Source organism: Pectinophora gossypiella, chromosome Z, assembly GCF_024362695.1.
Source record: "Pectinophora gossypiella chromosome Z, ilPecGoss1.1, whole genome shotgun sequence".
NCBI classification, from domain to species: domain Eukaryota; kingdom Metazoa; phylum Arthropoda; class Insecta; order Lepidoptera; family Gelechiidae; genus Pectinophora; species Pectinophora gossypiella.
The window spans coordinates 21,553,509-21,566,864 of NC_065433.1; the positions used below are offsets into that span (position 1 = coordinate 21,553,509).

At 39.3% G+C, this 13,356-nt stretch overlaps 2 protein-coding genes across 2 annotated transcripts; both read right to left on the bottom strand.

Moving 5' to 3' along the window:
- Window positions 1-494: 494 nt before the first annotated feature.
- LOC126379979 (uncharacterized) lies at window positions 495-2,270 on the bottom strand. Its single transcript, XM_050029024.1, has one exon. The coding sequence runs from the start codon at window positions 2,268-2,270 to the stop codon at window positions 495-497; it is 1,776 nt and encodes a 591-aa protein (XP_049884981.1).
- Window positions 2,271-3,891: 1,621 nt separating this feature from the next.
- LOC126379745 (uncharacterized) lies at window positions 3,892-5,679 on the bottom strand. The gene has a single exon (XM_050028561.1). It carries the CDS (start codon window positions 5,677-5,679, stop codon window positions 3,892-3,894), a length of 1,788 nt encoding a protein of 595 aa, XP_049884518.1.
- Window positions 5,680-13,356: the final 7,677 nt, after the last annotated feature.

The following is a 13,356-nucleotide window of genomic DNA, read 5'->3' on the forward strand; positions in this document are numbered from 1 at the left end:
ACACCTCCGTTTTTTCATGGTTCTACGATACTTCATGCATTTAATAGCAATTCGAAATCAGGCTTAAAAATCTATAAAGGACAGAGCCGCCGCTCTCCGCCACGCATTTGGGCCAAAGAAATAGCCTGTGGTCCTATGCAGCAAAGTCGAAGCTCAAAGTTGTAATATACTTAGATTCGCACCGAGGACGCGCTGCTGGCGAATGATCCAGATATGGTGATGAAGTTCATAATGCATTTCAAAACTTTAAAACTACTTATTTATTATATCATTGAAATAAGTATAAAATAAGCGAAATCTAAAGCATAAGTCACATTAAGATATAAAAAACAAAATTACATCTAAAGTAATCTAAAGTCTCTTACTCTAAATCCGTTACATACAACATACGTTAAACATACCATGTAAATATTAAAAATTAATTAACAATTACCTATATATAATACGTACAATACATCTTTCTCTTAAACAAACATACACATGAAGGTAAACAACTAAATATCGAAGATTTGAAAGCCAAGGACACTGGATATCGGTGGCAGGGCAATACGCTTCTCGGGGCCGGGTACAATGGAGAGGCCGCGCTGGCGGGCTCGGCGCCGCTCTGACTGCGGTGCTAGGATGTGCTCCCCCTTAGGCAGAACGTTGAACTGCCGCCCCCTCGGCACTGTCCACATGCGCTTGAACAGCACCCCAGTTTCCGTGCGAATCTTCTGATCATCTATAACTCTCAATATTTGCTTCTGGCGGTCACGAATGGCCTTGTTATCATCGGCAAGGGTAGTACTTGACGCTACTGTAGCGCACTTAAGAAGGAAAGCTTTCACTTGATCCGGAGCCAGCAAATTGTCTGCAAAATTGTAAGCTTCTTCTATTTGTGCTAAAACTTCGTGGGTATTTCCTTGCTGCATGTCACCGCTCATTAGCATGAAACACGCGTTCAACCACCACACCGTACTGCCTATTTCTTGGGCTTGGGCCTGACATCGCTTTGCATAGAATTTAGCCAGCGGATAGTTCTTTTCTTTATTCATTAACCAAGATAGTTCGAACATAAGCCAACATCTCATATTTGAGTTTTCACACATATCTAATTGTGCTAATAAGCGCTCAGTAGCAGTTTTGATGTTAGAAAACTTGTAAGGAAACTTGGCTACTACAGAATCATAAGAAGAAGGTCGTACTTGCATGCCCATTAGAAAAGCTATGCGACGAGAATTATGCCGGTCACTAAACCTGTAGGAGAGTCGGTAAAGTGATAGGTAGCCCTCTCCGACAGTGCGGTATAGGCGATCAATGTATAAATCTTTATCAGGTAGAGTACGTGGAGTCTTGGTATCAAGGAAAATTTGCATTCTTTCAGCTTTTGATATAAGATCCATTATATTATTTTGTCGCAAGCAGACATCAACTTTTCTTAACAAACGTTCTGCATTATAGGCATCCACTTTGCGCTCTTGTTCTAAAATTTCTTTCCTGTATTTTGTTAAATATTTAGACTCTGACTTCTCTGCTCGTTTTATTGTGTAGTAAGGACGCTGAGTGCGTAACATTTCTTGTCGTTCAGATAGCGATGTAAGGGCCTCCTTGATATGAGCTTCAAGTTTTCGGCTACCTTTCGAGTTGGCGGACGATATTCTGGGATCTTCATCAAGTTGTTGCAGAAAAAACTTATCGTAAGCCATAGGCCCCAAGTATTTCATGGCCAATACTCTTGCTAAGGTAGAATGTTTCCGTGCTTCCATCTGAGTGAACTTCTTTTTAACTTCGAGTTTAGGTATCCGGGATACGTGTGTTTTTGCAATTGAGTGATTATCCTTATGTTCAGCTTGCTGTTTAATCAAAGGGTAAAAATCTAACATAACATTTCCAGCATGTTCTCCAATGCAGTCCTGTAAAGTTTCCAGACCTTGACTTATGCCTTCGGTGAAGTATGGAGGTTGCTGACGATCTCTTGCTCCGCGATAATTCATTACTATTGAACGCTCAAAGTCAGACATGGTGTACATAGCGTTGGCCTGCACTTTACGAGCCTTCATGTTGCTCGGCTCCAGTTTGAGAGCCAGCTCGGCGTCATCATACGCTTGTTGCGGCTGGACTGCATCAGCACACACCTGGCTGCGAGTGATGAGTAGACGTACGTTATCGGGGTTATTCTTGTACGCTTCGTCGCATGCTGCCTTTGCTTTTACAAATTGTTCGAGTCTTCGAAGATAGACACCTCGCTCGCGGTACACTGTTAGTCCACCATACAGTTGCTTTTCTTCCATTATTATTGTAATGTATAATACAATTACTTACAAATAAATCACTTATAAAGCTTAGGTAAACACAATTACGTTTGTTAGGAACTTTAAATTCATTCATAAATATTAATGAAGTTTTAAACAGAAGAATTGTGATATTTTGACACTGACCTGTCAAAATTAAAGGCATTAGAAATTGTAAGTTGCCAGTGTAAGTGTAACATTGTAATTAGTTCCTTTAGAAGTAAGTGCTTATATAGTTTACAGCGGATTATACACGCACGTTACGCCGTTGGTCCCGGTTACTACTTACTGATGTACTTATGTAAGTAGTCGTTACATGAGCCATGTCAGGGGCCTTTGGTGGCTCATCCCGCTTAGGGACGGTACTAAAAGTATCGGCGTCCTAAGGACTTAATATACGATCCCGACGACCCGATTACTCTAGCCATAGAGGCAGCCAATCAGCGCAATCGCTATCGACCCACTAGAGTCGATTAATACTTTAAAATATTTTTCCTCTCAAACGACGCCCTGGGGCCTGTTGTCTTAAACGTTGTACCGGGTGAGAGCCTTCAGCGCTCTCCATTTGTCCGGCCAAGTAGTTAATGCGGAAAATCTACAATAATCTACGTCAAAAAAAATAAGCAGAAAGAAATAATAACACTGACACCAGGGTTGATGAGGTTATAACACCATAGAAGAAGAAGAAGCGAATTATACACAAATACATTAAATGGTTTCAGCATATCATAGAAGATTTGAATGAAATCACACTCGATTCGAATGCTTTTTCGTCGCTTTGTGAGTCCCTTTAAATACTTACTTAGTGTAAATAGCATCGATTTCGCTTTAGGCTCCCGACTGCGCATCATAAAATGTGCAGGATTTTTTAATTTAACACGTTGACTGTCCAGGCCAAATCCAACAACCTCCACGTGACGTCCCGCGGTGTTTTTATTAAAGGTAGTTGGAAGTATTTCACATTTAATAAATTTATACTAGAAATCTCCGACACTGTAATATTTCAGTTATTTTCAGCATGTATTACATGTGATGCAGGGACGTCTCGTTCTTAATTTTAGTGTATCTCATACGATGCAGGGACGTCGATGCATAAAATGTGGGTATTCGTTTAAATAATTATTTTAGTTTTCTTACGTGTAGTTACAGAAAAGTAATGATAAACATCAGTTAATGATTTATAAGCATCGTAGATTTATTGTTGCACAAAATAGTTAGCAAAAATGAGTTCCCGACCGTTAAGTGATGCCAATTTATTGCGTAAAAAAAATCTGTTGGAACATTGGTGTTTTACTTTCCTTAACATCTACCCTAGACGTCCTAATAATATTTATTTCCCTAACTCAGACGTCCTCGCCAATAAACGGCATACAGTCTGTAAGCCTCCTTGCATCACTTGTGATGCAAGGACGTATGGTGAAAGATCAATTTGTATCATATGTGATACAGGGACTGTCAAGTTAAGTTAGTATTATTTTTTATTGCTGACGCAGTGCGTCTCTACATGGTGAGTTGATCATCCGTGAAGTGGTTACTGGCAAATAAAAAGCTTAAATTGTTATAAATCATTATTATATTTTACAAAAATATATAAATACAATAAATCTTACAAAAATACATACTATATATCGAATGTCTGAAATCCCAATACGTGAGACTTAGGTGGGCGTGGTAATCCTTTCTCCATCCCTGGAATGATGGAGAGTCCCCGCTGGCGCCTGGTCCGCCGCTCGGACGTTTTCACTTCTTGGTCAGGATTACGTGGCAGAACTGAAAATCTTCTTCCATGAGGGACAGTAGATATCCGCTTAAATAAGACTTGTGCATCTACGCGTAAGTCGGTTTGCAATACTTTCAAGATTTTTTTCTCGCGTTGTATTATAGCTTTGGTCTCATCCACAGGTACAGTCTCGGACGCCATTTCTGCACATTTGGCTAGGAATGCTTGCACTTGTTGGGCCTCTGGTAATTTCTTTGACCATTCAAAAGCTTCTTCCGCCATAACGCGCACCTCGTTCGAGTTTCCCTGCTGCATATCTCCACCGATCAACACAAAACAGGCGTTCAGCCACCATATTACACTTCCTATATTTTGAGCTTCACGCTGACAACGTTTAGCGTAGAATTTACCAAGCGCATAGTTCTTTTGACTTGTAAGTAACCTGGCCATTTCGTACATTAAATAGCATTTCATGGTCGAATTTTCACATATATCAAGGGCAGCTTTTACCCTTTCTAGAACTACCTCTGAATCCATGAACTTATAAGGATAGCTCGCAATTATAGAATCATAAGACGTAGGGCGCTCTGTAGGGAGGCCCATAAGGAAATTAACGCGACGGCGATTCCCTTGCTCACTTAATTTATACGAAAGCCTATGTTGTGCAAAGAAACCTTCTCCCAAAGCTCGATACAAACGATCAATAAAAGTGTCGATACCCGGCAAAGTTCGCGGAGTCTTGCTATCAAGAAATAATTGCATTCGCTCAGCTTTAGCTACCATGTCTTTAAGATGTCTGTCTCTCAAGCTTTTATCAATTTGTCCTATCAAACGTTCTGCTGTGTGAGTATTTATTTGACGCTCACGAATTAGTAGCTGTTGTTTATATTTAGTTTCATGTTTAGATTCTGATTTTTCTGCTAGTTTAATGGTATAGTACGGCCGTTGAGAGCGTAGCATGTCTTGCCTTTCAGTCAGCGACCGCAAAGCTTCTTTTGCTAAGGATAATAATTCCTCACTTCCCTTAGAATTTGCAGACTTTAACCGACTATCTTCGATTAATGATTGAAGAAAAAACTTATCGGAGGCCATGGGCCCCAGATACTTCATTGCGAGCACCCTTGATAATGTCAGATGTTTACGTGTTTCCATCTGTGTGAGTTTTGCACGTCGTACTGGATGCGGTATGCGAGACATACGTAAAACTTTTTCTGGCTCGTGATCGTCCACATGACTTTGTTCGTTTCGTTTGATTAGTGGGAGAAAATCATGCATCACGTGCCCAGAATTTTTTCCTACACAGTCCTGTATAGTTTCCAAGCCTTGATTAATACTTTCCATAAAATAAGGTGGTTGTCGACGTAGCCAGGACCCGCGGTAGGCCATGGCAACGGATCGCTCGAAGTCGCACATGGTGTACATGGCGTTGGCCTGCATGTATCGCGCATTCATGTTGCGAGGCTCCAGCTTGAGCGCTAGCTCGGCGTCCGCATATGCTTGCTGCGGTTGGACGGCATCGGCACACACCCTGCTGCGGCCGATCAGTAGGCGGATGTCTTCGGGATAAGTTTTGTACGCCTCGTCGTATGCCACTTTAGCCTTCTCAAACTGCTCAAGTCTTCGCAGATAGGCACCTTGCTCACGGTACACAGTTAGCCCACCGTAGAGTCTCTTCTCCTGCCCTTCCATTTGTAAATATTTTGTAAACTGTTTTATATAAATAAAATTCTTAGAAACAAGTAAACAAAATCTTTTCAAAATTGTAGAAATTTCTAAAAAAATTACACGTCTTTTCACTTAACAGACCATAGCAACGTAGTACACAAATCACCTACTCTGTGAGCGTAGGTAGTGAAGAGAATCAAAGATTAATCAAAGAGAATATTAAAACCTTTTAAAACGTATCTATTAGTGAAGCCAAAGGTGCGCGGAGGTCCGAAGTAGAGCATAGGGTAAATTAACAAAAGTTTTTTTTCCTAGACGCATTTGTCCTCCTTGATCTAGAGTGTCTACACTAACACTACCCTGCCGCAGGGTCGCGCGTTTCGCGTTTAGTGTGTCTACTGTGTGGGTATTTACAGTAGTACAAACAAAATAGAGAACTTAAACGCGTGTGACTGTTTTTAGTTCTATCAGACGATCCGAGTAGTAGACAAATAAAATCCATTAGATTACTTATAGTAAACGTAGTAAGTATCTTGAATTGTTATTCTTTGTAATGGTGTTTAGAAAACACTGCGATTTTATAATTACCTTAAATATGCAATATTGGTACCTCCGGTGAAAGTTATTTCATCCCTCATTAATCTATCATGCTTCGAAATTATAGTGTGTATTGTTGAATAAAGGATAATAGGGTAGTATCCAACAAGTCAAATCAGTTACTTTTTACTAAACGTCATACAACCTCGTAGCAACGTCATAAAAAAACGTGAGAAAATGTGACAGTTATTATTACATTTTTCTTTATTAAAATTCATAAAAACGTTAAATAGAAAAAAGAAAACGTTTTTTGGCACCTTTCCAGTTGAGTTTCATAGTTTTAGTTGAGTGTCATCTTTGACCTAGGAAACTACCCAATTGTATTGCTGTTTTTTGCTCACTGTACATTTTTTTGACGTGAATTTATTAGGCTTATTTAATTAATGGCAGTGAGTAGGTACGAAACTTGATTACTTACAGAGAAGTAAAAATCTTCATTGAATAAGAATTCGTAAAAACTATCAATCCAAATAAACAAAATAATTTTAAACGAAGTTGTATTTGGGTGAATTGCAAAAGCGAAAAAAAAAGTTGTCTTGGCTGAGAACGGTAGTGCAAAGTTCTGCTAAATGATTTTGAATATTTTTTCTGGGTAAAGTAAGTAGTCCTCTACCTTGGCAAAAAAAATCATTCAGTTTCAGCAACTGTAACACGCTGAAAAAATTTTTTAAAGTGTCATTTTATCATTTCGGTAGCTTGTCCGTAACCCATTATCGCTTATAAAATGTCTTGCTCTACAATTATTTTCTATTATTGGGATTTAAATTGATAGAATTTCGTTAAATTATTAAATAATCTAACAACAAAAACTATTTCTGTCTGTTTACCTTCCTTCTCATACATTTGACAGGCAGTTAAAGGGCATTGAACATTTCACTATGGAGGCTGGCATAGCCTGGTGGCGCCACCTAGCGGATTTTTTAAAACTGCGGCGCACGATGAAACCTGTGCAAATCGATAGGGGGCACTTTTCTGCACAAAAAAGCTTTAATGAACCTACGCTCTAAAGCGTCACGTTTTCAAGATATTTAGCTTGAAAGTTCCGAAAAGTGTTGTATGAACAAATCGATTTTACTTTTATATGCAATTGGAATATAGTGACTAAGTGATTATGCATGGAATATTAGTGTTTAATATACCACATATTTACTTTATTGAAAAATAAATAAATAGAAAATAGGTAAAATAAATATCTATAACTATCTTTATGTGTAACTTAAAAGAAATCCAGAAACGAGTCGTGAGATGTACAGCTCATGACTTATTCTCGTGGTAATCACGCTCAAAGTTATTTGCTATGATTGTCTAACAATTTCACACTTTTTGAGTTTTTATGTTTATTCAATGAAAGGCAGCTTAAATGTCTAATCACAGTGAAAGCAGGTGGGGTGTGAAAATTCGCTTTTAGGACTACTTTACTTTACAGCAGTGTATGGAACATACCTAGTTCGTATAGACACACCAATGGGGTGTGTGCCTTCAATGCAACGGGACCTTAAGCTGTTTAGTTCATAACAATCATATTACATGAACACATTGTTCAATTATTCATCGATTTTCTTAGTTGTGTTTTTATAAGTAAGTATGAAATAAAACATCGTAAAAGTAGTCATATATAGTTATTTATATTTTGCTTAAAAATTAAATCAATACTAATTGTTATTGAATACATACAGTGTATATACTTATAACAAATAGGCTTTTTTTATACAAATTCGTACCTATTAGGATAATGAATATCAGTCTTCTTGAATAATCAATCTTCTTCTTCATCAGAAATAATAACTTGATCTAAAATGCAGCAGGGGGTTGAATTTCTTGGTGCCGAGCCCATCCCATATACCAAACTATGCACATGACATGAGCACAGCACCCGAGTGTCCGTTTTCCAACTATACAGCTGCAATAGTGACCGACAAGTTTATTTCTGTTTTTCAAACTATTATTTAGCAAGATATATACAAAATAAATTCTGTTGCTCTGGTGCCTCGAGAGTATTTTAGCTCTTGTCAGCCAAGGATCACAAACTACTATGTTGTATTGATTTAAATTATAGTCAACTTCAAAATCTTCATACACTTCAATGAAAAACGTTCCGTTTTCTTTTAGGTTTTCGCCATAGTAGCTTCTTGCCTGCGTCACTTGATACGGCCCCAGAGACATTATCAACAGATCCTCATATGATAACATGGGAAACTGTTGAAAGCCTTCACTTGAGTTTATAGCTTGGAAAGCGGCTCTGCGTTGATTTAAATTGTTTTGTATTACAAACTCGCACAGATAGTTTGAGGCGTCGTACTTAAGGTATATATCGTTGATTATTTCATTTACGAGTGGATCTGTCACCCGTTTTCCGAAGGCATTTATTAGGGCGCAAGCAATCCTCACTTCCTCTTTTAATGTGGCATATTCGGTATTGCGTAGTTAGCTGGAAACGATAAGAATACTGTTCCATCAATAATGAAGTAAGTACGTCACATTTAGACTGCGTTTCCACCAGTAACATGCTAGATGCTACGTTGCATACCCTACAATCGGGTTCATTGTGCCGATCAGAATCAGACCCAATTATCTGATTGGTGGATATTAAACCTAGCAACGTAGCACATGTCAGATGAAAAAACAGCCTTACCGTTGTGCTTGCATTAATATGAACTGATTACTCTCTACTGTTACAAAAAAATGCAAATATCATTTATTATACATAATTAAGTGGTAATAGTTGGCTATAAAATCTATTGAAAGCGTAAGTCTGGTACACAAGTGATACGCTTGGCGTAAGAGTTATCTCTGGCTAATTATAATAGAGATAAGTTGACGACTTTCTGTTAAAAATGTTTTGCGTTGATTACACTTCGTCTAAGACGCTACATAATGAGAGCTTCGATAAAGTAGGATATATCATAATTTTTTTCATATGACATTTCGATTATGAAAAGCACGATTGAGAAACGAGCCGAATTATACATTGTCATTTTATGTATTATACTGACCAGGGACTATAATATAGATACCAGATACACTGCATACTGAGATTTTTAATTTTTGCAATGTTCAAATAAGATTACTTAGCTCTCGATCGTCAAATAAGTGGCGAGCATAATTCAGGATGTTGGGGTGCCTAGCAATATAATCTTCAGTTGTCAAGTAAGACTGTATAAGACGCCGAGATCTTCGGCGCGGGCCACGAACAGTGCTTACACCACAACAAAAAACATTGCCTGGCACCAACATGACTGGACATCTTGCCAAGAGAACAACAACAAATTCAACAATAACACTAACAAAGTCAACAAAAATACTAACAAACTCAAGAGGAATATTAACAAACTCAACAGTGGTAACAAATACAACAGAATGAACAGGATAGAGTCTCAGAACAGAGAAAAGCGCGTGCGCACGTTGAAGATGAAAGTGGCAAACTGACTGAAAGTTCACCCGGCTGCCAATCGTCCTATTGTATTTATTGTATGATGTTGTCTCACTCACACTTATTGTATGGCTATTCGCTATCCTTGTTGATTCCGCCGAAATAATAGAAATTCGTGCAACTTTAAACAAAGGACCTCCATTTTCGTAGTTCCTGGAATTAAACGAGAAAGCAAAATGGCAGTTAATAAGTACACCATTTTGTTTCTCTTACACAGATTTCTTAAACTTCGAAAATTCTGCTTTTTAACGAGTACTAATGATGCCGCACTAAACGCATTGCGTATATAAAAATGTAAACTTTATTTTTATTAGATCCTGTCGTTGTGTCAAGTAAAATCAAGTTAAGGAGTAAATGACGCCTATATCATACATAACACAAACTGATAAACTCAGTTTGCAATTAGTAACCTTAGATAAGGTGTGCACAGTTAAGTACCTATGTACTTCCTATATAATGTAGCAAAGACAAAAACCATTAATGTTGTTGCAAGTATTTATTAATTTCATTTTTTCAATAAGATAAATATGTTGTATATTAAATAAAGTTTCATGTATAATCAATCACTTTGTCACTATATTACGATTGTATATAGATAAAGAGTAAAATCGATTTATCCATACGACACTTTTCGTAACTTTCAAGCTAGATATCTTGAAAACGTGACACTTTAGAGCATAGGTTCATTAAAGCTTTTTTGTTCAGACAAGTGTCCCCTATCGATTTGCACAGGTTTCATCGTGCGCCGCAGTTTTAAAAAATCCGCTAGGTGGCGCCACTGAGATATGCCAGAAAGGTTCATAGCCCTTTGTCCGAAAAAAAGTTATCATTTCAGAGGACAGTAAGTTTTGGTAGAATAACTCCGTCAACATTGCGTCTATGACACCTCCTTACCTGCCAACACCTCGCATTGGTTCGGCTCGACCGCTAGACGTGAACATACCCGTCACAGCGTGTAACGGTTTCCCGCCAAAAAAAGAAATTTATCATTTCGGTGATAGGGGGACAAAAAAAAATCAGTAAAAAATCATTTCGGTAGCCATTATAACTCGTGTTAGATTAGTTCAATTTATTTCATATTGATATGTTAAATCGGCTACAAGTACTGTTTTGTTTGAGAAGTGTCGATTTTTCGATAGTTATTTAAATTCACAGTTTATACAAAAATAACCTGTTTTTTTATCATCTCGGTGTTATCATTCCGGTGGATTCGGTGGACTGAAATGCCAATAACAGTCCATGGGAATGATAAGTAACACTGAAATGATAAAACCGTTAAGTTTTAGAGATCCGTGTCTTAAATTTTAGTTTCGAATTAGGTATTGTTTTAAGGGCCTTTTTAACAGTTCTGTGGAGCTATTTTATTTTTCCTCGAGATGATCTCATGGTTTTCCAAAACCATTTTGGGTGATTGGAAAACGTCATATAACCTTCTATCAAACTCCTCTTTCTGCTTTTCTCGGTAACCTTGAATACCCAGACTTATCCATTCTTTAGATCCTGGTAGACACTGGCCTGGATAAAATAGTTTACACCAGTGTCTACCGATCGCACAGCGGTAACTCTGAGACAAGCAGGTTATTCACCTACCTCAGTAGGACAGTGGAGTTGGCACGGCGGAGGTATCTCTCAGCGCAACTTGTTCTTCTCCGGGACTCCAACGCCCACCAGCAAGAGTGGTTGTTCCCATTCCAGAAGACCAACCATGCTGTCAAAGAGGCGCAAGCTTTTGCCATGTGTGGCAAAATCTCTCACATCTGGTGAATTGCGTTACAAAGATACCTGACGTTGCTAACTATAGCGCCAACTGCTTGGACCTTTTGCTGATAACTGATCCGGACCAATATCAATCTCTATCAGTGACTTCCCCCTTGGGAACATCCGACCATTGTCTGGTGAGATATGTGTCTGTCTATTCCCCACCTGATTCTAGCCCCAGAGGATCGAGGCAAATATGGTGACACACGCTAGCAGATTGGGATGAGATGCGGCACTTCTTCGCATCCTATCCTTGGCGTGAGGTTTGCTTTTCTTCAGAAGACTCGACGAGCTGCGGAGATGCCATATTAGTTGTCAGGCAATGGAATACTCTATCCCATTTTCTGACATATCATCTGACGATAAGGCTCGCTCATGGTACATCGCGGAGTATGCTAGTGCAGAAGCTCTAATATGCCTCCTAACATGCGGGCTCTGAAAAATTCCCTGAATACCGCTGCAAAGTCTTGCAAGAAGACAATGCGCAGGGCACGTTTCGACAATATTGGCCAAATTGATGCCAAACTGACTGAGCTGGTAGTAAAACCTTTTAGACGCTAGTCAAATCGGTCGAAGCAAACTTCTGCCGTATAAAAATGCTTCGCACTCTAGACGTGAATAAGGTGAGTAATCCTGATGATATCCCAGCAATAGTACTGCGGAACTGTGCACCTGAATAGTCTCCTACTGACACGCCTCTACCTGCTCTCTCTGGGTTCAGGACAATTCTCGAAACCATGGAACCTTGCCAATGTGCAGTGTATGCCCAAAAAAGGCACTCGTACCAACCCTGCTAACTACCGCCCCATCTCGGTACAACCGCCGCTAATCCTGAACAACCGCCTCCTGGCGTACCTTGAAGCCAACAATTTACTCAGAGATAGGTCAACTGATGTTCTTCTTGTGTATGCTACACGCTTATGGAGTGAGGCAATCTAGAATCAAGGCGAGGATCTTGTTGTGTCCCTTGATATATTCAGGATCCCTTCTAGCCTATGTAATTGGATAGATAGGGATAGATTGATTCGGGTAGTAGTTGATGGGTGCTTGTCTGATCTACATGCTATTAATGCCGGACTCCCTCAGGGATCTGTTCTCTCCGCCACGTTTTTTCTATCAATGATCTGCTGATTATGCCCGGTATATTTAGGCATGCAGACGATAGCACAGTGACGGAGAGATACATGTCCAATGCACGCGTAAGCACCAGAGATGATAGTGCCCTCAGAGAGGATCTTGTGAATCGTGTGAAACTGCCCCTTAAGTCCGTCTCAGACTGGGGTGACAACAAGTAGGTTCGACTCAACGCTTCCATGACCCAGGCGTATCTGTTCACCGCAAAACGGAGTCCTTTTCTCCTGACTGGGACTTTCCGGAGTGAATTACCAACCATCTCGAGCTCTTGGGTATGGATATAACTTCCAACTCGTTATAATCTAGGAGACTTCAAGACTAGGGTGAATAGGCATTTGCTAGGTAAGTGTGAGTATCGTCATTTAACATCAGGTGAGATTGTGGTCCTACGTGAACCTATATTATTAAAAAAATGTAGGTAAGTAATAAAGAAGCAATGACAATAGCCACAAAAAAGACATATTGACAATAAGCATCATCCCCCTAGCATTATCCCGATTTTTCACAAGGTCCGCTTACCTAACTTGAAGATTTGACAGGTCCAGTATTTTACAGAAGCGACTGCCTGTCTCACCTTCCAACCCACGAAGGGGAAACCAGCCCAATACACATTAGGTCACATACCTCCGAAAATGGAATTTTCGGGAATGTGGGTTTCCTCACGATGTTTTTCTTCACCGCTGAGCATGTGACAATCATTTCTGATCTAAACATGAATTTGAAAATAAATTCGACAATCACTGGTTTAGGCCTGTGCTGGATTCGAACCTGCGACCTCAAAG

Bases quoted from the DNA above. Each gene is read 5' to 3' on its own strand.
- LOC126379979 (XM_050029024.1), bottom strand. From the start codon at position 2,270: ATGGAAGAAAAGCAACTGTATGGTGGACTAACAGTGTACCGCGAGCGA.
- LOC126379745 (XM_050028561.1), bottom strand. From the start codon at position 5,679: ATGGAAGGGCAGGAGAAGAGACTCTACGGTGGGCTAACTGTGTACCGT.